Source organism: Magallana gigas, chromosome 2 (assembly GCF_963853765.1).
Source record: "Magallana gigas chromosome 2, xbMagGiga1.1, whole genome shotgun sequence".
Taxonomy (NCBI): Eukaryota; Metazoa; Mollusca; class Bivalvia; order Ostreida; family Ostreidae; genus Magallana; species Magallana gigas.
Genome location: NC_088854.1, coordinates 14,980,243 through 15,005,724, shown reverse-complemented (window position 1 = coordinate 15,005,724; position 25,482 = coordinate 14,980,243). Strand labels below are relative to the sequence as shown.

Sequence of the window (25,482 nt, the reverse complement as noted above, 5' to 3'; positions counted from 1 at the left end):
AAATTGACGGAAGCAGTTACTTTGGACAGACAAATTTAATGTCAATTTCGTAGTCAAAACTGAAGATATTATCTTTTTAAATATCCTAATAAGAAATCAATGAATGGAAATTACCAATCCATATATGAAAAATTATCCTATTAATGAGTTCGAATTTCCTTAGATGATTAACATAGTTTTAAGTTGCAGCCTCCTGATTTTTTTTCATGTTGTGTAATTTTTTGTTTAGTCTTTTTTTTTTACAAATACTTTCATGACATTTCGACCTTAAACTACCTATATCATATATTTTTTTTTCGGCAGCTACAGCTCGAACTCAAGCGTCTTTAAGATCTCAAACGTTTTAGTGAATACACTAGTGACGTCAAAACGGAAAATGACGGAGAGAGACGATTGCGTTTATCGGAAAATGACGAATGAATTTTTCTAGTTTTCATTGGTTGTTACATCTACCGTGTTCTCACGACAATCACTCGGAACCGATCATCCGTCATTGTAGCTCACCCATTGGAAACCAAATTTGCATAGCATTGTGTGATATTCACTATAGAATTATTTGGGGTAGACGAGGACATTCCGACCCCCTGGCTGTGTATCTATCACAGCCAAGTGTGTTGTTTTAAGAAAGAATGAACTATTCCTTTGGAGTTTTGAAGAGATTTTTGTGATTCCGTGTAAGACGAAAAAAATATCCGTCAGGTTTCACGAGCGCCATTGGGAGATGTAACATAAAGCTTAGGCTGTACTTTTACAAAGTACGTTTTAATGACTGTGTTTTAAAAAGACAATGAGTACGCGTCCTCGGACCACGTCGATTGCTGAGGGTGTTAAATCTGGTTCTAACGCTCAATTTGGAGGGATGAGGACCATAAGTAAGTGATTGATTCTCCATCAGTAGCTAGGCCAAATTAGGTCAGTCAGAAACAACATGGCGACGTAATGGGACGATGTATATGTGGAAAGAATAGTCCATAATTAGTATATGTATTTCAACAAATGAAGTCAATTTTATTTGCCTTTATCGTTATATTTTTGTTTTATCTTATTTAAGTGAACATATTTTTTTGTTTAACTGCGCGGTAGTCAGTGTAGAAAGGTCATTTTGTTTTCAGGTACATACAATTCCTTGTATGTTGACTTTGCTTACATGAATGTGAATAGAAGTAATCTATTTCTTGTATTTTCATATTCTTGATTAACACTTGAATATGAATTTGCGAATAAAACTTTCAAAATAACGTGAAAGATTTTGTTTTCCCCTATTTGCAGTTGTTTCATGTAAGCTGTCACATGATCAATACACGAGAATTGCTTCAATTTAGATTATTACAGAAACATTACAAAACAATAAACCTAATTCAACATTAAAATTGTGCACTTGATCAAATATACAAGAATTTTAAGTAATGCAAAAAAGTCGAGTAATCAAACATTAACATTGTATACTTATGTTGTCTAATTTGCAATATATGTATAATGTAAATCGATTTTCTATTGGGCTGATAGAATCAGCTTTTAAAATTAATGAATATATATTGCTGATGCAATTTCGTATATATATACAGTTCAATCTAATTAATTTTGTTGTCAACTTGGTAGTTGTTTGCATAGGCTACATGTATGTCAAATGCAGATTTAAGGGGCCCAATTTTAGAGGAGTTCCTATTTTATGGATCAAACATATTGAGATTGAAATTTGCAGGGGTTTTTTTTTGTTGTATAGATAGTGTTTCATTTTCATATATCTATTAACAATTTTGTAAAATATTAAGTGAATAATGTTCTTGGAATTTTGCAGATAAGGATGGCAGCAAGATAACAACAGTGCTGGCCACAGCTGGGTCTGGCTCCGACAGAACTCAGGAAGTTTCTTATACAGATGCTAAAGTCATTGGAAATGGGTCTTTTGGGGTTGTTTATCAAGCCAAATTAGTAGAATCAAATGAACTTGTAGCAATAAAGAAAGTATTGCAAGACAAAAGGTTCAAGGTAGGTATTTTGAAGTCCATGTATATACATTTTTAAACTTTAATGACAGCTTATTGATCATAATATGTATCATTTTAACCAAGTTTTGCAAAAACATGGGATTGATATTTCCTGTGTAATACTGTTTTGATACAGGGGTTTTCTATGCTTAGTTTTGGGTCCGTTTACCGGACCCATTCCCAATCCAAAAATTACCGATATATTTCCCAAATCCAGATCCATTTTTCCCAATCAAGTGTCAATATTTTTGAATATCAGAAGATGTTCTGCTGGTATGTAAAATGAAACTTCAACAGCTTTTTTTCTTCATTTTTGTTTATTACTGAGCATAAATAATGGACCAACTAGGGGGCGACTTCATTGACACATTCGGTTTCCTTATTTCGCCAGAATTTCCTCATCCTGTGAATTAATTTCAACCGATGTTATTTGTTTTTATAGTGATGATTTTTTAAAATTGGTAGTTTATAATTAGTTAATTGTGCCAATGAAATGCTCAAACTATCATAAAATGGTAAATCTGCAGTTATTTACAAAATTAAAAGAGATTCTCTGTATAATGGTTGTAATTGAGTCAAAGGGTAGGACTAATACCCCCAAATGCAAATATTGCCATATTGCAAAGAATTATTTTATTGCATGTTTGTCAATTGGCTTACATAATTATTAAGAAACATTTCGTCTATAAAAGGGAAATATGAATGAATTTAATAAACTTTACAAATTGGAAAACTAAGAAATTTGGAGGAAAAAATATTTTCTTTCAATATTTGAATGTAAGTGTGTGTTTTCATCTATTTTATTTTAGTAACACTTATTATTTAAAGATTAGTTTAAAATCTGTATATATCATTGTTACCTCATAAAATAAATTAAGTCTTCCAAACTTCTCACTAATTTCAGTTGGGGAGAAGTAATAAAGTATAAAATTTTGCCATAGGTTGGTCCTCAAATAAAACTATAGTACGTTTTGTAATTTTCCCAATTTGAACAGTTTACGCTTCAATTTTCCTAATTCCATAGACCCTGGACCCAGTTTAAAAACAGTAGGAAAACCCCTGTGATATTACATTGAACTGAAGTCTTATTGGATTTGTGACTTATTGCATATTGATATAACCTTAATTGGATTTATAAATAAATATAAATGTAATGTAATATGATTTTTAACTAATTACTTAATGTTGTTGCCCAGGCTTGGGGATAGAAACGAATTGCAGATAGTAGATAAAAAATGACATGCATAACAAATGTAATTGCAAATTATGAAAGATCTTAACCTCAAGTACTTCATATATTATTATTCAGAATTATTCTGAATATTATTTTAAATATTATTTCTGTTACTGTATTGATAAAGAAATATATATTTATGCTAACATATTAAAAAAAATTATTATGATATTAACTTTTTATTTCAGAATCGAGAATTACAGATCATGAGAAAGCTAGAGCATGTTAACATAGTCAAGCTGAAATACTTCTTTTATTCTGCTGGTGAAAAGGTGAGAGCACACAAGAGAAAATAACAGTTGAAATTGAATTACCTGAAATATTACAATAGTGTTAGTTTCCTGTTGCATGTAAAAAGGTGTGCAAATATTTCCAGTGGAAGAAAGAGAATTTTTAATCTAAGATTAATCTCAACATTAAGATACTCTAGATTTGAAAATGTAAATTTCCTCACCAATCAACATTGCATCCTAGATAATTTTGCTGCAGATTTTTGCATTTAAAAGAACCCTAATTGATTTAGTCTATTATATTTTTGTGCAGAAGCTAGATACATTGAATTTTAAATTTTGATTTCAGAAAGATGAAGTGTTCTTAAACCTGGTGTTGGAATATGTACCAGAGACAGTTTATAGAGTAGCAAGGCATTACAGTAAATCGAAGCAAACTATACCAGTTCTTTACATTAAGGTTTGTACAGCTATGTGGCAACTAATATATCCCAACATTATTTTCATAAAAGATATTTGTAAATATTTCATTTGTTTACAAGTGGTTTCAGTCTTGTAAAGTCTTAAGTTCTTTACCCTTGGCCTTGAATACAAATAAATCTTTTGAAAATCTTAACTATAATGGATAAGATCTGACTACAAGTAATAAGTTCTTTCTATGTTTTGATATATAACTTTTATTATTAATGATTACAGCTTTACATGTACCAGTTATTTAGAAGTCTAGCCTACATCCACTCGCAAGGTGTGTGCCATAGGGATATCAAACCTCAGAACTTATTGTTGGATCCTGAAACTGGTGTTCTTAAGCTGATTGATTTTGGAAGGTCAGTAAATTCATGACATTTAATGATATATTCAAGCTATATCTTTGAAAGATTTGCATTTAATACATGTCTTGTGAGTTTATAAATTCGCATGTAGACTTAATATGAATTTTCTACTGCTAATTTATGTGTGAAAATTACTATTAAGATATCTCTTGCTAAATTACATATTTTTCCCCAATTAACCCTGTGCTTTTATATGGAAAAATTTCTTAAATTGGGGGAAACAAAGAAATGTCAACATTATTTAGTGAGAAGTGCTCCATTATTTCAAAGAGATTACAATAAGAATTTAAAGGAGTTTTATATGTAGTAAAATCAAAACAAATCAAATTGTTTGATATAATTTTTAAGCCTACTGTGAGTGACAATGATTATGAATCATTTCAATATGATCAAAATGTAAATAATCATTCCCAATTAATAATTCATATTTCTCTTTTTACAAGAATAGAAAATATGCTAAACACATTTAGTTTAACTCTTACATTTACATTACTTGTGTCTTTACAGTGCAAAAGTGTTGGTGCGTGGAGAACCCAATGTGTCGTACATCTGTTCACGTTACTACAGGGCTCCTGAGTTGATTTTTGGTGCTTCAGACTACACCTGTCAGATTGGTGTGTATTTAAGTCACTTAACATGCTTTAGCTACTGCCTGCTGTACATTCATCAAATTGAATAAGAGTTATCTAAGAATATTTTTGTATTTATTGATCAGATAAGAACTATTTAATAATATTTATGTATATATTGATTAGATGTATGGTCAGCTGGATGTGTTTTGGCTGAGCTATTGTTAGGACAACCCATTTTCCCTGGAGACAGTGGTGTTGACCAGCTAGTGGAGATAATCAAAGTTCTTGGAACTCCAACAAGAGAACAGATCAGAGAAATGAACCCAAATTACACTGAATTCAAGTTTCCCCAAATTAAAGCTCACCCTTGGACAAAGGTACATGTAGGTCTGAAGCCAAAGTAAACAGTGCATCTTACGAATTTCTGTTGATTTGATATTTCATTCTAAATATTTCAATTAACTAAATCTCATTTGCAAAATTCAATGGAAATTTCATTAATCTATTTGTGTGGATTTGTTGAACTAAGCACGAGTTTTACAAAAAGTACCATCATATTGTTAGGTATTCCGGCCAAGGACGCCTCCAGAAGCAATTCAGCTTGTCAGTCGCCTTCTGGAATATACTCCCTCTGCTAGGATCTCCCCATTGGAGGCATGTGCCCACACCTTTTTTGATGAACTAAGAGATCCTAGCACCAGGTTGCCCAATGGCAGAGAATTACCACCTTTGCTGAATTTTACTCCACAAGGTAAATTGAAATATTAAATGTGTTTTTGTTGTTGTTTTTTTCTTGGTTTTTTGGAAAAATCCACCCACCATTTTTTCTAACTATTCCACAGTATTTTTGCTCAGTCTATGCGTCAAAATAAAATAATAATTGCAAATGAAAATTCTCATTTTTTTTTCAGAACTAGCAATTCAGCCTAACCTGAATTCTGTCCTTGTACCTCCACATGCCAGAAACGCAAGTGATCCTGGAGCAGTAACTGGAGACACCAACCCCGGCACTGATGGAGGCACCACGCAGGGTGCCACAGCTGCCACAGAACAACCTGTGTGAAGTTCTAGTCATGCTAGGGCTTCTCTCTTCACAAGCAAACTGACTGTTATGATAACATTTCGTTGATTGAAAGTTTATTGTATGTTATCTATGGGAGTTTCAGCCAGAGACATATTATTATGGTCATCCTAAGCTGTTGCAAGCTTTTCATTTTCACAAACAAATCTGTGATTTGTATATTCATGTCTCAAATAGACTCAGTGAAATCTGACTGATTGCTAAGTGAAAGGAACAGTGTTTCTGATATTTCCTTTACTTGTTCAACAGATACCAAATATAAACCTAATGGGGCTCCCTTGTGGAATTTTATTGTGATGAAAAAGTTTTTTTTTCTTAAACCTTACAATTGTGGAAGAACTTGTGCCGGTGTAGTGAAAGTTGTAAAAAAGAATTGGCGAAGCTTGGGATTTCCGTTTCAACTACTCCCATTACAGACATTTGCTCGTTTTACATTGGAGATTATATTAATGCCCTATTGTCAACTGCATGTTTAGTGATGATGGTTATATTTAGTCTTATTTAAGATCAATATCGAGTAGAGGAAAGCTGAAGCTATTAGACGTTTTCTTTTGATTTGATATTATATATGTAAAGTCATGAAAGCTGTAAAACTAAAGTGTAAATTTTTCTTTAATAATTTACAATGGATTTATGAGGTTTTACAATTTCTGCGGACAAATGTAAGCTTCTTATAAATAATACGGTAACACACTGCACAAAATTAGTTGGTGTCATCTCTTGTAGACTTGAGTACGTGTATAATGAACTTTACTGCTCTGAACTATCTTTTTGTTTAAACATGTAACAGCATCATTGAAACAGATATATGACAACACTTGAATCTATTCTAAGGTACGTTTCAGGTGTTTTGATATTCAGGCTGATTGGATGAGTACAGGCTACATTAGTTTCTGTACTGTAGAAAAAGGCATTTCACTATTGAAAATTTTAACAAGTGGTTGTATGAATGTGTGCGAGTTCCTCTGAGTTTATGTGTGAGTTGTCCATTTTATGTTGGGTGACAAGTAGGCAAGATATTTATAGGCCTGTTTTAAACTGAATCAACAGTGTATTTAGTCTTGTTCGTAACTTAATGTATTAGTGTATAATCATTGTTTTTATTGTTTATATACATTTATATTGTTATTGACTGCAACTGACCTCATTCAGATGATAAAAACACAAAAATGACTTTATATATCAATTTTCTAAGACTGTAGTTTCCTTTATTCAAGTTAAAGATTTTTTAATAATGTAAATATTATCTGAGAAAGACTGTAACTATACAACTTTATAAATGTAAGTGAAGGCATGTAATGAGATCAGTTTGCTTACTTCTTTATTTCTTATCATATTTTTATGTCACAGATCTTAAAAACACTAAACATATCTAGTCGTTTTACAAGGATGAAAAATATCTGTTTCAATGTACTCAATCTCCCTCCCTCCCCCTTTTAATAAAAAATTAAAGCTGGAATTCAGAAACATTTTATTGAAGGAATTAAATTCATTTTAGTATTTTCCTATAGTTTTAAAATACTGTAATTGGTACAAATTGATTACTAACAGCCCAGAAAACCTAACTATGACCATAAGTTCTTCTACATAAAGATACAGCTCACAGTTTGTTACTTTTATGTGTATGTACAGATGTATGCAGTGCTTGCCCAACTCTGGCAATCGAAATTTTAAAGACAATGATATTCTTGGAACAAAATTGTCAACAATTGAGAGTTTCACAGGGAAATGTTTTTCCATTTCTTTATATATATCAGTGGACAATGTGTACTAGGCATTTGTGAGATGGATGTGTTCACACACATTTTATTCTACAGTAGTGTCAAGGATTTTGCATGCTCTGTATCATAGCTTTCAATGTTTCAAAATGGGTTTCGTCCTTCATCGTTTTCTTCACCAAGTGAACATGATGCAACATCAGTGCGAGTGTTAATGCCATTTGTAGATATAAACTTTGAACATGTTAACAAGAATGCTAGAGCTCTGCATCTTTTACAATAAACATGATTACAAATTGTTCTGGAATACAAGTTTAACTTAGAATAAATGACTGAAAAGTTCACTATTTTTTTTTTGCTTCTTCAGGAAATGTTCCTTGAAAAACTTGGGAATATTTTATTAACCATTGCTGGTTACCAGTCAGCTGAGATGTATACGATAATTGTGCAGAATGTGTTTTGTTCTCTAGTTGATGAACATTTATATTGGTGTACAGAAAGAGGGATAAAGCTCGATCCCTCTCCTTTTACTGTTATTTGACAATTACCGAGTTTGATTGGGTTATATTAATTTATCACAATATTATAAATATATGTAAACCTGGCTCATTTGTATAAAAACATTAGTATCAAGTTTAAGGTGGCTTAACACACCAATATATTATTTGATGAATCTTGTGTAATATATAAATATCTATTTTGAAATTGAATTTTAAAATCAAATAACTATAAAGTTATTTCAAACCATGTTTTAAATCAATAAAAAATGTGACAATTTAGTATGTTAAAAATATTTTAATTATTGTTTGCTGAAGACAGAATTTATATCTTTAAAAACAAAATTTTAATGGATTCACACAGGATAAATAATTTTAATACATGTAAATAATAGAAACAAAAATTAGAAAGCAAATGGATTACACTACAGTATATGTATCATCTAAAACCCCATTTATACGACAAGATTTTCATACATTGTATAATTTACACATGTGAATTTTCTTATTACATGTGCTATTTTGTCATGTGAACTGATTTTCTCATGCAAATTCTACATAGTTGATTAAATCTGCAACTAGACAGGACTATATGGGCAAATTAACTTTTGAACGTTGTCGAAAATCAAAAAGATTTGCAACAGTCTGATATTTCGCTGAAGGTGCTAACCAGAAGATGGCAAAAGCCACTTTTTTCTTAACATGCAATGTATCTCCTACAGTCTTTGGGGCTGGGGGCCAAAGTAATTTCCAAATTTTCACAAATTTTATAACTCTCTATTTGGAAACATCCAAAATCTAGTCCTACATGTATACCAGTACCCAAATAGTAAGAATATACCCCTTTTCTATGAAAATTCATGAGTCTGAAGCAGTCAATCTTCTTATTTTTTAAGTCAATTTTAGGATATACTTACATTACAGAATTCTTTTCTGAAAGCTTAGCAAATTAACTACAATTATGTGTGTAAATTTACTCGTGAGTAAATTTGCATACATGAGCAAAGTTTCATCGTATGAATGGGGTATTAGTAACTGCAATATCCCTGGTCCAATGATAAAAAAACCTTATGAAGTTCAAATAACACAAGCAGTCGGTATAAGGAATCCCAAATAATTTAAACTAGAACTGTCCTAATGGGACTAATACGGTAATACCCCCGCAAGGCTAATTTCAAATAGGGACAAATAAGTGAATTGTATAATAAAGGTTTGGAACACATACAAATAAAAAAATTCTAGAATTGTAAACAAAAAAGTTAACAAAGAAAAATTAAAATCAAAATTGTCAGAATTTCACTTTAAATACATATGTATAACAGTAATACATTTACAAAATGTATCTGATGACATTTTTTTTTATTTAATTGTTTAAAAAAAAACCAACAACATGACAATGACCCCTCCCTTTGCAGTAAATGGAAATACCAGTAGCCAAGCAATGCTCTTCTGTTGATAAAACTTTGAATATCTTTCTAATAAAAGTCTTGACAGATGCAATTAGTTGTTTCAAGTTTTCCCCACTTTCTCCTCTGGTACAATGGAACTCTATATCAGAAAATTTGTCCCATAGAACTATGATTTTCTTTGACGAGCTTGTTAAATTTAATAAACTCCCAAAACATTATCATAATTACCATACTATGAAAAAATATGTAAAAAAGAAAATTTATTACAAACAATTTTAAAATTGCCAAAACACTACAATCATATCAGTAATTTTGAATTTCATTTAAATTAATGCCCTATAGGGTCACTTCATCAACTTGCTTGACTTATAAATTTAAACAACTTCTAAAAATAGTTAACTTCTTTATTAATTGATAGAAACTTTTGGTTTACATGAATTCAGCCACACTTGTCTTTGATGTTCTCATTAGCTCCTAAGAATTTATCATTGACAAACAAAAATTTTGCTTTGTCAGTTGATAGAATACTTATAAAAAATAAATTTAGTTAAGACATAAAGACAAAAAACCTCTATCTGGATGTATTTATATAAATATATATTAGAGTGTTTTAATACTAATTAATAAAATCTGTAAGGATTACCTCCCTTACTTTTCAACATCAGTGTACAATATATAGAATAAGGAAAATGAAAACTGTCATAAAATCATTAAATCTTGTCTGATCTTAAAAAAAATTTGCAGGTGCACATCTGCAGATTGTGATCAACATATGTAAAAATTTTCGGACTGTTCCATAAAGTAGTAAAAATTTCTAAAGGGGGGACAAAGTTGCGTCTACAGACAGACAGATGGACAGGGTGAAACCAATATACCCCCCTAAACTTCGTTTGCGGGGGTATAATTACCATGCATATAGTATATTATTATCAGGGATACCATTCATTGTTGATATTATTAAGTTTGTTAATATAATGGAAGTATACCGGTAAACAATCACAAAAATGTCTCCTGTATCATCTTCACAAGTCAAGGGTTTCTGACACTCATACTCATGAGTAGTGGAGCTGATCAGAACCCTCGACTTGGAAATTAACATGCTCATACATATAATTATACATGTAGACCTTTGGCTCAGGTGAGCTAAAAACTGGATCAAGTAGTTGCTTTTTATTAGTTAAAATACTGGAAAGAGCACTATATGCATGTTTACATATGTGTACCAGTATATGTAAATAGAGTTAAACTATATGGTATAGAGAGAAATTACCAGGTATAATGTATTGCAGAATTTCAAACAAATCTCAATAAAAGTGATATTACAACAGATCTATGGAGAGATGGATATATTGCTTGATTTACAATTATAATACATGTAAGAAACAGGTGTAAATTTGACATTTCTATAATATATACAAAAAATACAAGTGGATTAGATGTACCCTTTCCAAACAAAAACACAAACTATCAATATCAGGAAAACACAAAAAATAAGCTACAAGCACATCATTTATAGTCAAGTATTAACCACGTCATTTTGTGTTAATGTTTCAATTGTTTCAATGCACAGAAATTGGAAGCAAATTGAAAGGGTGGGGGGAAGGGGGCATACTTATCCAAAATTTTGACAAGTAAAAAACAAAAATAAGGAAAAACTATTTTCACCAATCCCCAAAATCGTAATCCATGGAGGAGGGAGGGGTTTAACCAGCTTTTTATCTTGATTATAATACATACTTCCAGGTGAAATTTAAATGATTAATTGATTGGTTCATTATAATTATCTCTGACTTTTATCTATCTATCTAGCAGACCCCAAACCCTAGGTGGCGACTCTTTAGCCGTGTGTATTTAATTTATACCAGTATAATTTTCACAATTTTCATGCATCCATGCTGATTCCCTACATAGTCCAATCCCCAACAAATGCTTCCCCATTATCTTGATCCAAATAAACTATAGTGCATCCCATCTGAAATTTTTGTACCAGAACCTCTTTTAAAGTACATAGTTTTCCAACTCAGGATCGATCGTTTAGTCAAAATGATGCATGGATAATAATTATCTAAACTCTCAATGTACTGATTTAATGAATAATTTGTAGTTGCATGCAGAACTGAAGCTACAGGAATTTGGGTCAACCCAAATTTCTGTAGAGCTACAGCTCTGCAGCAAAAAAGATATTAAAAAAATAATTCTTCGGGAATTTATGATTACTGGTATTCATCATACAAAATGGAATTGCTCTTGAACCTTGAAAGTTCAACAAAAATGTCTCTCCTTCTAAAAAATAAATTTTGGCATATGTATAATTACCGTAATCTATTATAATAATAAAATGATACAAAATAATCATAAATGAAAAATATTTTCAAGTATAGCACACAAAAAGATTGAACCTCTTTAAGTAAGTCTAAATAATCCTGATTATTTTAATGATTAATATTTTGATGTTTGATGTTCCAGAAAAAACATTTTCCAGGCACATCAAATATATCAAAATCATTAAAAAGGCTAGAAAAATGTCAAATATTTTGGATTATCTGTAAGTGCATGTGCAATAAGAAAACCATATTTTAAATTATCTTCCAAAGTCAAGGGTTTCTGATCCATTCGGCTTTACTCCTGCCATGTTTTGTTAATATTTGAATAATGTAAACTCAACTCTCAAGAAGCTATGCAACCCTTGACTTCAGATTTAAATGTGATATTTTATATTATTATACTTTCACATTAAATACTGAAATGTGATTGGTTTAGACGCAGTTGATAATCTGTTCTATTACCCTCAGCATTAGCAACACACTTAGCAACGGGTAACACAACGAATTGTTACATGCGCGTAAATTATGCGCATACGGTTCGCTGTAGAATTCACGTCCTTTCTATATAAAAGCAGTAAAAAATTCTCTAAAATTAAGACATTCAGTATAATAAAATGAATAGTGCCTGTTTGGGACGATAACAGTTGAAATTGACAGCCCTCGAAAACCACTGTCAACCTCCACTTCGCGTCGGTTGACAATGGTTTCCTCGGGGTGTCAATTTCAACTGTTACCCTCCCAAACAGGCACTATTTATATAATATATCATCACTTTTCTGAATATAGGTGATATAAATCTCTACAAAGATCAAAAGAAAAAATGAAACCTAATGAGTGCATGAATAGCTTTTACTGTGGAATCAACATTTATCATAGGCGACCAATGTTCGTGGCTTTCGTGGGTAACCCTTGGCCACAAATTTACATCCCGATGAATGTATATACAAGCATTAATTTGTTTAATATTTATTAAGATTATCCCAAACTTTCTGCCAATGAAATTACGTTCGCACAAACCAGGGAAAAATTTAGCTACCCACGAACATTGACCTCACGAATAAAACTGATTCTACAGTAATTACATGTAAATTTAATATATTCTTAAAAAATACATGTATTTAATAATGAAGATGAGAGCCACTGCACTAGAAACCCACAATTTCTCATCACTCTAGAGCTGCAGCTGTCCAACTGTTATACTACTACCAGTGCCTGTAAAAGTCTAGTGCCTGTAAAAGTCTTCATAGAATGTTGTTCCAAATAACCAAAGAAAGCACTTCTACAAAGAACACCCCACTCTCCAGCTGAAAAATTGAATCTCACAGATGAAGAAGTTGGAATTTTGTCTATAAAATCCAACAATCGCCAGTTCACTTTCTCTGTTTTTCCAAGTATGTATGAAAGTTAAAAATGTCAACAAATGGTTTCTTCTTAATATTAGTTAAAAGCCTTCACTGAATGTGTTGTTTGAAATCTGCTTCAGTCTTTGATGATGTATCCAGTTATGGTGATTCTGTTACAAACAAGAGGCACCTAGACCATTTTGTTCATCTTAACCTATAACATTACATGTCCATGTGCAGAGAAATCAATAGAGTTCACTGAGACTTAAATAACTTTCAGGGATTTCTCTCAGGTACCCCTCACCCATGAATTAACACCCCCCCCCCCCCCCAAGTTAAATATGAAACATAGTACATGAACTTATATCTTTTTAGATATACAACCATTACTTTTCAACTTTCAGAAATTGTCAATCCACCAAAATGGCCAAAATGAATTCGAATGATTCCACAGTAATGACCATGTAAGAGTGCACATATATATTTCAATAAATGGTTATGTTATCATACATTCTTTGTTTCAATCTTTTTTCTTTTCCTATGAATTATGTTTAAGTCTATTATTTATACATATACAGTGACGTTAAGGAATCATCATCCAACATGCAGAATTGCTTTAATGATATACATTCTTCATCTTTTTCCATAATATTTAAAGTTTTATAATCGGGTTATTTAATTTCTATGATGAACTTTGCTACAACTAAGCTATTTTCAACTATTTGGCTGAAATATTGTCAAAAATTTTTCACAATTGGACTATCACGGTCTCTCAAGTTTGTTCAAATGAAGGACCATGTCCCTTCTAAAGTAAGATAATAAATATATGTCCTTTAATTTTCAATTTTGATGTAAAAACTTTCCGGAGGTTTGGGATTTCGATCAAGCTTAGCTTTACCAGTTGATTTCTTCAATATATCAATTAAACATTTAGAAGGCAGCACTTCATTGAAGCAGGTACCAGTTTTGTTGAAAAACAGCTTACACTCTGCATCATTGTAGTAAAATGAAGGACATGCTCCAAGAAACATTCCATGGAAGAGTAGTTGCCCTTGCTCTCCGATGAAACAGCATGCTCCCCCCGAGGCCCCATGTTCCATGTCAATTAACTTTGTATGGGCTAACTGCTCCATTCTAATGTACTTTTCCCTCCCATATATTTTAATTTCCTCTGTAACAATATATTCCTTTATTTCATTTGTACTTAGTGACCTGTTCAATGTCTGTTTGAAATGACTCTTCATTTCTTTGTTAGCAGACCCCAGTTTCCCAAGTCTTTTATTTTCAACATAGATGATTTTCCCAGGTACAGTGGGATTTCCTGTCACTGGTAAATGTATTTGTCGGATTGAATGTTTTCCATTTGGATCAAAGTACTCCATGATTCTGTAACTGTCGGCAGTATTGTGGATGGACAAAGTCACTCTTGACTTTTCTGTTTTACAAAACTCAAGCACAAAATCAGTAGACCATGAGAAGGTTGGCCAAACAACATACTTGATTTTATCCTCCATAGTCCATTCCCTTCGTTTTTGCCATATTGCTCTGTATGATAATGTTCCTGTTATATCATACTTTAATTCTAAGTTACAATACTTGTGTCCATCTGTATAATGTCTTCTGATTAAAATGTTCCCAATCCAGGACTCTCCCTGTACCTCTTCCTTTAAACGAATGGCATCATTTTTCTTCTTAACATTTTTCATCATAATATCTTGCAATATATTTCTAACATCTTCCTTGTGAGGATATTTTTTAACTTCATTTGGATTTTGCTCATCTTCGACATTTTCATTGCTGGGATTTTTCTCATCTACTTTGACCTTCAAAGTATGGGAACTCTGTTTCTCAGCTCTCTTTTTGTTCATTCCATAATCAAGTTCAATGTTCAGGAGTTTTTCTTGTTTCAGACTAAAATAAAAAGTCTTCCCTGATTTTGCTCTTCCTTCTCTAAAATTGTAAAGGAGTGAAAGTTTTCCTTCACTATCTTTCTGCAGGCTAAGTGACAATTCAGGTAAGTTGAAGGGTTTGTCCATCCTTATTTCTACAGGTACTTCATTTTCTGGTTTCTGATCTTCTAAATTTTCCAATTTTACTGTGCCACTGCAGGCATCCTTAATTTCTTTGTCATTCAATTTAAATTTACCTTTTTCTTCACATGCCGGTACTGTCTCACATTTGATATAATTCACCTTAGTTACAAGACACAATACCACAGATTTATTACTTTCTTCAACATTAATGGGGTTGTTTAACTTTTTTATTACAAGGGTGCCTTCCTTTTCATCAACCTGGCATGCATAGCTGGCTTGATCATATTTAGATGTGAGAATAAACCTGTAGGGTTGCCCATTTTTCTCACTAATTTTCTGGATTGGTATCTGCAGATCTCCTCTCTTTGGTAAGTCTGAGTGCCAAAGATTTTCTAATTCATATTCACGCCATTCATTTTCTTTCCACTCTTGTCCTGGAATCAGTAACCTTTTAGCTTTTGTAGAAACCTCTACCTGTCCTTCATTTTTCTTTGTTTTGATAGGTATCTTAATAACTTTTTCATTGTTTTCTGTCAGAATAATGAATCCCTTCTCAAAATCATATTCCGTTTCTTCAGGATATTCTAAATGAGCAATTCTCCAATTTGTGTCATTCCTCTTGATTAAATTTTCAACTGCTTCATACTTGTACTTGTCCCCCCAAAAACAGACCGGAAGTCTTGCACACACTGTCTCTGCATTTTCAACATGTCGAAGGATTGAAATTCTGTTCTTGGAGCAAGCTTGCACTATTGCCTGGGTAATAAAGTTCTCAACAAACACAGACTTCTCACTGTCATCGAGAAGCTTCACAGAACTCTCCATACACAAAGTTCTCCCAAATGGGTGAGCAGCAATAAAGAGATGTCCATCCGGAACAGGTGCTGAAGTAATAGGCATAGGAACAATTTCTTGTCTGATATACATTATATCATCCTTTCCGTGTGCGAGTCGAAAATCATTTGATTCTGCAATCTCTAACACTGCAACATCCAACTCATGATCAAGAAGAATCACTTCTTTTACATAGTAACGGCAACACTTTGCTTTGAAATGATCTGAAAAAATATATCAAAAACAATTATTAATACACCCATGGTAAATAATCTGTTTATAAATATCAATTTTTCTAAATACCTTCCATCTAATGAAAACTCAAACACACTTTAAACATAGGTAATCACAGATTACAAAGCTCACCGAGACGAGACATCACCCTTATGAGACTTCACCTTAATGAGACCACCTTTATCATATTAAATGAAAATCATACTTTATGATCTTGGATATTCATGGATTCTGTTTCGACACAATATCGTATATCATCTGTTAAAAAATTGTATGATAATCATATGTTCATATGTTAATCAATACAATAATATAAAATTAAATATTACATCCTATCATATTTACAACATATATCATATAATACAATAAAATATCATAATAAACAATGATGAGATATGATATTGTGACGTATGATATGACATTGTATTGTGTTATACGTTATTGTATTTGATCACATTATACAAATATAGCCCTTTCATGAGGTCGATCCATAGAAATATCGACTTCACAGAAAAGCATATCGACCGAGCACGAAGTGCGAGGTCGATATGCTTTTCTGTGAAGTCGATATTTCTATGGATTGACCGAGCGAAAGGGCTACATTTGTTATATTATACAAATATAGCTACATTCGTTATATTATTTTCCAAAGAAGAATTGGCAAGATTAAAATTATGAAAACATCTTTAAGCAATCAAGCAGTTTTAAAATCGGTGTTGTGCTTTTATACTGATAAAGCAATATTTTATTAAAACAATTGATTAATAGAATATTTTCATATTTCCTGAAATAACAACACTTTATTATCTCCATCCTTCGTTCTAGCTTCCATGTAAAATTTTGCCAGCAAGTCGTCTAACTTCTTGCACTCAAAATTTTTAAGTTTCCGCTCTCGCCTTTCGACTCGAGATATTCTCGAAATAGCTTAACGGCTGTTGCAGTTACCCTGTTAGTGTTCCTTGCATCAACATTTTCCATTATAACTTTCATTTCCGCGTCATTGATTGTCGCAAAACGACCTTTTACTTTAACGTCTGCAACTTCCAACTTTGTTGTTTGTTTACGCAGAGAGAATTTTGATTGGTTGGGGTGAATCACGCCAGCCAATCAAATTCATTTTAACATTAGAGCAAAATTTCCCTTATCTATATTTAGAAAGTACAGGTCAATCCGAGTTTTTAAAGCTTATTTTTAGGAAGTACAGGTCAATCCGTATTTTTATACTTCGACACGTGATATCAAAAGAACCAATCATAGAATTCATTATAATGCATGAAAATAATATCATACAATATCATAATATATAAAACAATATAGTATAATATTACAATATCATATTACATAATACATCATAATATTGAAACATATGATATTATATTGTATAATAAAGTATGATATTGTATGATACTGTATCATTTTTGATACATAATATGATATTGTATCATATGATACAATAAAATTTGATATGTACATCATTGTATCATATCAAATGATACAATATTATGTGATAAAGTAAAATATTATATAATACAATATTATATTATACATATTGTATCATATGATACAATAATATATTTTACAATATCATACAATACAATTTCATGTGATGTGATAATATATCATATTATAAACCAATATCATATCATACAATATCGTATGATACAATATTATATAATATTACAGTATCATATTATACAATTTCATGTGATATAATTCTATATTACAGAAACTAATATCATATTATACAATATCGTATGATACAATATTATAGAATATACAATATTGTATCATAGGATACAATATAATATTTTGCAATATCTTATGTAATAGTTTCATGTGATAAAATAATAAATTAATAATACAATATAGTATTATACAATATTGTATCATAATATACAATACTATACATAACGATATCATGATACAATATCATAAGATACATTATCAAAAAAAATTGATACAATATCATATCCTATCATATAACTTTTTATAATATCACATATGATATTATATTGTATCATATTAAACAATATTGTTTCATAACATACAATACTATATCATAGGAATCATGTTATATAATTAATCAACAAAAACACATCTATCTCTCAAGCAGGTTTGAGTGAGGTAGGAGATTTCTTTAGCATCCTTGATAATGGAGATCAGGCTCTGCATCTGATGCAACCTCTGCGTTTCATTTATAATATAGTTAAATCAACTATGCAAGCTTTCATCTATAAAACATGTGACCTGTTCCAAAACAAGATATCTGTGAGCCAATGCTTACTAGTGATACCCCCGCTCTGATGTGAATATGTAAAATAAGCAAAGTCGACATTTAACAGAAAGCTGGCATCCGATTGGTACAGAAATATATCCCACAATATGGCATGCCTAAATAAAATAGTGTGTTAAAATTTCAAACATCTGCAATAAATAGCTGCTGAGAAGTCTTTGACGGAAATATGTTTGAAAATTTTGGCTTAAGATAAACAAAGTATTCATTTAACAGGAAGTTGACGTCCGATTGAAACAAAAATATATCCCACGATATGGCATGGCAAAACAAATAGTGTGTTTAAATTTTAAGCATCTGCAATAAATAGTTGCTGAGAAATCTTTGACGGAAATTTGTTTGAAAATTTTGGCTTAAGATAAACAAAGTCGTCATTTAACAGGAAGTTGACGCCCGATTGGTACAAAAATATATCCTACGATATGGCATGCCTATACAAATATTGTGTAAAAATTTCAAGCATCTGCAATAAATAGCTGCTGAGAAATCTTTGACGAAAATTTGTTTGAAAATTTTGGTTAAAAAATAAGCAAAGTCGTCATTTAACAGGAAGTTGACATCTGATTGATACAAAAATATATCCCACAATATGGCATGCCAAAACAAATAGTGTGTTAAAATTTCAAGCATCTGCAATAAATAGTTGCTGAGAAATCTTTGACGAAATATTTGTTTGAAAATTTTGGTTAAAAAATAAGCAAAGGCTTCATTTAACAGGAAGTTGACGTCCAATTGGTACAAAAATATATCCCACGATATAGCATGCCTATACAAATACTGTGTAAAAATTTCAAGCATCTGCGATAAACAGTTGCTGAGAATTCTTTGACAAAAATTTGTTTGAAAATTTTGGCTAAAAATAAACAAAGTCGTCATTTAACAGGAAGTTGATGTCTAATTGGTACAAAAATATATCCCACGATATGGCATGCCTATGCAAATATTGTGTAAAAATTTCAAGCATCTGCAATAAACAGTTGCTGAGAATTCTTTGACAAAAATTTGTTTGAAAATTTTGGCTAAAAATAAACAAAGTCGTCATTTAACAGGAAGTTGACCTCCGATTGGTACAAAAATACATCCGACGATATGGCATGCCTATACAAATATTGTGTAAAAATTTCAAGCATCTGCGATAACTAGTTGCTGAGAAATCTTTGACAAAAATTTGTTTGAAAATTTTGGTTAAAAAATAAATACAACAAAGTCGTCATTTAACAGGAAGTTGACGTCCGATTGGTACAAAAATATATCCAACGATATGGCATGCCTTAAAAAACACTGTGTAAAAACTTCAAGCATCTACGATAAATAGTTGCTGAGATAAATGCGACAGAAATTTTTGTTACGGACGGACAGACAAACAGACAGACAGACGGACAGACAGACGGACAGACAGATGGACAGACAGACAGGCACACAAGGGTAAAACAGTATACCCCCTCTCCTTCGGAGCGGGGGTATAAAACTAAACCTCATCCAGCATCCGAAACCTATAGCTAAGATTCAGCATTCAAGCCTGTCAGGTGCATCAGTATACATAAAACGCATCTCCATGCAAGTTTGGTGAAGTTCAGACCAGTAATAACTAAGATATCATCATCAGAGGGCACTAGCAATTAAAACTTAACCTGCTCCAGCATCCGCAACCTATGGCTCAAATTCAACACCCATGCCTGTCAGGTGTATCTGTATCATAAGACACATCATCCATCCAAGTTTGGTGAAGTTAGGACCTGTAATAACTAAGATATATTTTTTAGCATCCTTGATAATGGAGATCAAGCTCTGCATCTGAAGCTTCCTCTGTGATTCATTCATATTACAGTTTAGTCAACTATGCAAGTTTGAAATAGTACTATTATCTATTAAACATGTGACCTGTTCCAAAAAACTTATCCAGCATCTGAAACCTATGGCTCAGACTCAGCATTCAAGCCTGTCAGGTGCATCAGTATCATAAGACGCACCATCCATGGAAGTCTGGTGAAGTTAGGACAAGTAGTAACTAAGATATAATCATCAGAGGGCACCTGCAACAAAAACTTTAACCATCTCTAAAAACCTTAACCTCCTCCAGCATCCGAAACCTATGGCTCAGATTCAGCATTCAAGCCTGTCTGGTGCATCAGTATCATAAGACGCACCATCCATAGCAGTCTGGTGAAGTTAGGACAAGTAGTAACTAAGATATAATAATCAGAGGGCACCTGCAACAAAAACTTTAACCATCTCTAAAAACCTTAACCTCCTCCAGCATCCGAAACCTATGGCTCAGATTCAGCATTCAAGCCTGCCTGGTGCATCAGTATCATAAGACGCACCATCCATAGAAGTCTGGTGAAGTTAGGACAAGTAGTAACTATGATATAATCATCAGAGGGCACCTGCAACAAAAACTTTAACCAGCTCTAAAAACCTTAACCTCCTTCAGCATCTGTAACCTATAGCTCAGATTCAGCACCCAAGCCAGCCCGTTGCATCAGAATCATAAGACACACCATTCATGCAAGTTTGGTGAAGTACGGACCAGCAACAACTTAGATATTGCTATCAAAGGGCACCTGCACAAAAACTTTAACCTGGTCCAACCACCTTAACCTCCTCCACCATCTGAAATTTAGGACTCAGATTCAGCATCCAAGTCTTTCAAGTCCATAAGTAGGTCCAGATGCATCATCCATGCAAGTTTGGTGAAGATAGAACAAGTAATAGCTTAGATACAAGACCTGCAACAAAAACTTTTACCAGGTCCGGACGCCGACGCCAAGGGTATAGCATAAGCTGACTTCGTCTCGGTGAGCTAAAAACCATTCAATAATTAGAAGAATATTTACCCACTGTTTTTGTAAAGAATATGTTTTAATTTTTTCCCCCATATTTTAGCAACTGATTTAAATGCAGTACTTGGAAGTGACCAAAAACATATTCATTAATAAGTGGTGGTCTCATGGGAACCCATGTCAAATCAATTCTCTACATATAGATCAAAGATCAAAAATTTATGGGATACAGATCTCATATTTAGCAAAAAAAATAAATAAATAAAAAAGGCCCATGGGCCACATCACTCATCTGAACAACAGTTCATTGTATCATTTTATTTTAGTTTCTAAATATCTTCCCAATATATTTCGAAGTTAAACATTGAACCCCTCTTGGGGGCGTTGGGGACATATTAGTATAACTCTAGGATCACAATCTAAGCATTTTAGAATCTACCTTTTCTAAGAATGCTTGCATTTTAACTGTAGCAATATAGTTCTTGAGAATAAGATTTTAAAATATTTTTGCTTCACATTTCTATGTAAAAATTTGAACCCCTCTTGGGACCCCAAGTATTATTCTGGAGTTCACAATTTCAACAGTTTAGAATCTACATTATTTGAGGAAGATTGCATAGTAACCTAAAAAATTGTAGCATTGTAGTTCTTGAGAAGATGATTTTAAAAGAAAGATGTAAATATCAATAGTAATATGCTGTCTTCGGTGATACATGCGGGCTATTAAAGATAGTACATTACAGAACGCGAGTTACGTTAATTTTTTCGGTATTAATTGCTACCTTTTGTTTACAGGGCTCGACATTAACGCTTGTCCGGTACCAGTTAAAAAAATATAGGGACAAGTGAATATTGCTTGCCACTTTTCCGACTGGACAAGTGCATTTTTATGTAAAGAAGTCTCCAACATTTTAAAAAGTAAAGAAAGTTTTGTGATAAGTTTATCCGTAGTCCCGTTATAAGTTTATCGATTAGTTATTTTGATTTCGATCCCGACTTCAAATTGAAATGCAATTGAGTTACACTTGATCGGGATTGAAGTTCACTAATTATACAAACAACTTTCAATATTGAACTGTAAAGGTGTGGATCTTAGTTCTTACACAGTACCAAACACACGTTATCAAAAAGAAAGGAAGAATAGGTAGCAAAGATAAACTTAAACGATTATAAAAAGAAATGTAATTTATATTAGGTTTCATTCATCATTGATAGACTATGATGACTTTCCATGTTTAGTTTAAAAACAGATGAGAAATCAATTTAAGAGTTACATGTATTTTAAAATTTAAAATGTCTTGTAATTTGCCATGACAAAGCTACAGCTGACAAATCATGTTTAATGTTATATGGAACCAATACATTTAGGAAAGACATTTTAAGTTTCCATTTAAGAGGTCAGGTTATTGATTATGGCAAGAATAATCAATAAATGACTTTATTTTAGTAATACAGAACTGTAGTTTTCAAGTTGACAATATTTGATCTTTAATACTGAAAATTTTTTGGACAAGTGAAGTTGAAGTTCAACCAAGTAAATATCTTGGTCACTTGTCCGAATGGACAAGTAGGAAAAAAAGTTAATGTAGAGCCCTAGCTGGTTTATGTTTATTTTTTAAAGCAATATGAGCTGCAATTTTCATGCCAAAATTTTTTTTTTAAGAAAATTATATTTTCTACTAAAATGACAAAAAAAAATTTTGTTAGCTCTGTCTTTGTGGAAAAAGCCATTAAGAAGCCTTAATTGAAACAAAATTGAATTATTGTCGTCCTATACAAAAATTGATCTGCATGCATGCTATATATTCCTTTTATGTGAAATCTTTCTCCTGAAAAAAATTAATGATTTTTTCAAATCTTATTTATCATAAAAGTTTAAGTTAGAGGCAGACTTATCATACTACAGTAAAACTCGGTTATAGCGAAGTCCTTAGGGTACCAATAGATTTACTTCGTTATATCCATAATTCGTTATATCCAAATAATGAATTCTTATTAATAACTATAGTGAATTCACTATATATATGTTTTCTTTCACCAGACCATAATGTTTGCTAATTGAAGCTTAAAGTAAAGATACATTGCATTGATACCTTTAATAATTGGATTGTGAATTGAAAAATTTATATGAAAATAAAGTTATTTAAACTATTATGTTAAATGGTTGTGCGAACTTTTAATTTGTAAAGAAATTCATTATAAAAGTGTTAAATTTCGTTATTATTCACCTCTTACCGGACTCAAAATCAGTTTGCTATATCCGTATATTTGTTGTATCTGTAAATTTTTGCAAAGATTTGATAAAGAATTTTACCGGGGACTTTAAAAAACTTCGCTATATCCGAGAATTCGCTATATCCGTGTTCGTACTAAACAAGTTTTACTGTTTTTGCAGCAAAAAAAAATTCTAAAAATTACAGCTTATATTGCTTTAAATATACTCGTACACACCTATTTAAGTGTATCAAATACAAGAGACCAACAAAATACAAAAGCCACCCCTCTCGCTGAATCAACACTTATATTTGCCTTACATGTATGCATGTTTTGGACTTTCCAGATCTGTTCAAGCTCGATCATTCCTTGCACAAGTTGTTTATAAAATGTATTTTTGGAATTTAATAAGTTAAAGTGACAATCACAGCTTCTTTAATTGAATTAGCAAATTGAATTTTACCTAAACACTGTGTCTACACCGCTGTTTTTGGTAATACATGATTTTGGTGTCTTACTTATATTTTTTTTTCGGAGTTTTTTTTTAACAAAATTAAAATAACTTTGTTATAGTCTGTCCCAAGTTATTGCTTCCATCAATTTTTAATGATTTTTAATAAAAATACACATACCTGTGAAAGAAATACAATTGAAATCAATGAAAGGGAATATATCCAAGATATCTTCATTGAACAATTATCCCTTTTCACTCATAAAATTTCACAGGAACCAAAAAAATTTTCTTACGGAGATTTATAATGGGAAATGTTTACATCTTTTCTCCATTAGGAATACACTGCGCAATTTTTTTTTAACGTTATCATCTGGGCTTATTAATGGCTGATGCAATGAAAAATCTCTGTAGACTTTCAATTTTGGGGTGTGTATTGAAACCTGAAGTGGTAGAGGGGGCGTTTCAAAACCGATAATCTGGACATTTTTCATATTAGTGGATGAACGTAGTTTGAGCACAAAGGTATTGACTATTACTGAAATATCAAGCAAAAAGTGGTGGAAGCAAAAACTCAGGACAGAGTATAGCTCACACGTACTGTTATACAGGTAACTCTCGATGGCTCGAACTTTGATCGCTCGAAGTTCTTGATCGCTCGAAGTGAGTCTAGGGTCCCGATTTTTTTCCCTATATAACTAAGCAAATTTACTCTTGATTTCTTGAACTCTTGATCTCTCGAAACCCTTGATATCTCGAAGTCAAACTGCAGTCCCGTTGTTCATATTATAAAGTTTCTTACTCTCGATACCTCGAAGTCACTGTGTATCTCCAAGCGTTATACCTAATTAACACCTACTTGGCTATTTAAATAGCTCCAGGCGTTCGATGCGGGACCAATGTCACGGGTTGTTTATTCAGGCGACACTTGTCCTGCAAGGTGATAATTGTTTGATGATTGACCATACCGATACCTAATTCATAATTAACCGATTTACGATATTTTGGAGATGCAATGAAAATCAGAAATAAATTGAGACGAAACGATAATATTGAGCCATGGTCAAAATTTAGAATTATAAAACTGTAAAAATTAAGCTTATCAGCATCATTGTCATAATAATGATTATTGGCGAACAAGTTCTTACAGCTTGCGAAGGACCCGTACAGTGGGAACAATGGGTGATACTCAGTTATCATATTTATGACATGTCGATCGTCTTGCAGTCCAGTCGTATTAAGCTATCTGGTCTTAATATGATGCATGAAATAAATAATTATCATTAATTTATTCAATAGTTGTTTGTATTTAGTTCTAATAACATCCAGTACTGTATATTTTACTGAAAAGAAAACGTTGTTTAATCACGTGCGAAAGGTTAGAACTAAAAAATGGCTTCATCATAACGTC

General features: G+C 32.0%; 2 protein-coding genes across 2 annotated transcripts in view; one reads left to right on the top strand and one right to left on the bottom strand.

The window, feature by feature from the left end:
* Window positions 1-467: 467 nt before the first annotated feature.
* LOC105346012 (glycogen synthase kinase-3 beta) lies at window positions 468-8,000 on the top strand. The gene is made up of 9 exons (XM_011454458.4): window positions 468-872; window positions 1,799-1,989; window positions 3,411-3,494; window positions 3,802-3,912; window positions 4,149-4,279; window positions 4,793-4,899; window positions 5,041-5,234; window positions 5,422-5,608; window positions 5,769-8,000. The coding sequence occupies exons 1-9, from the start codon at window positions 788-790 to the stop codon at window positions 5,918-5,920; spliced, it is 1,242 nt and encodes a 413-aa protein (XP_011452760.1). The 5' UTR covers window positions 468-787; the 3' UTR covers window positions 5,921-8,000.
* Window positions 6,584-25,482, bottom strand: part of LOC105338019 (uncharacterized) — an 86,258-nt gene continuing 67,359 nt past the window's right edge. Inside the window, exon 13 of the mRNA XM_066075205.1 lies at window positions 6,584-16,320. Within this exon, the coding sequence (XP_065931277.1) occupies window positions 14,063-16,320 (2,258 nt within the window). The 3' untranslated portion in view covers window positions 6,584-14,062. The remainder of the gene's footprint in view (window positions 16,321-25,482) is intronic.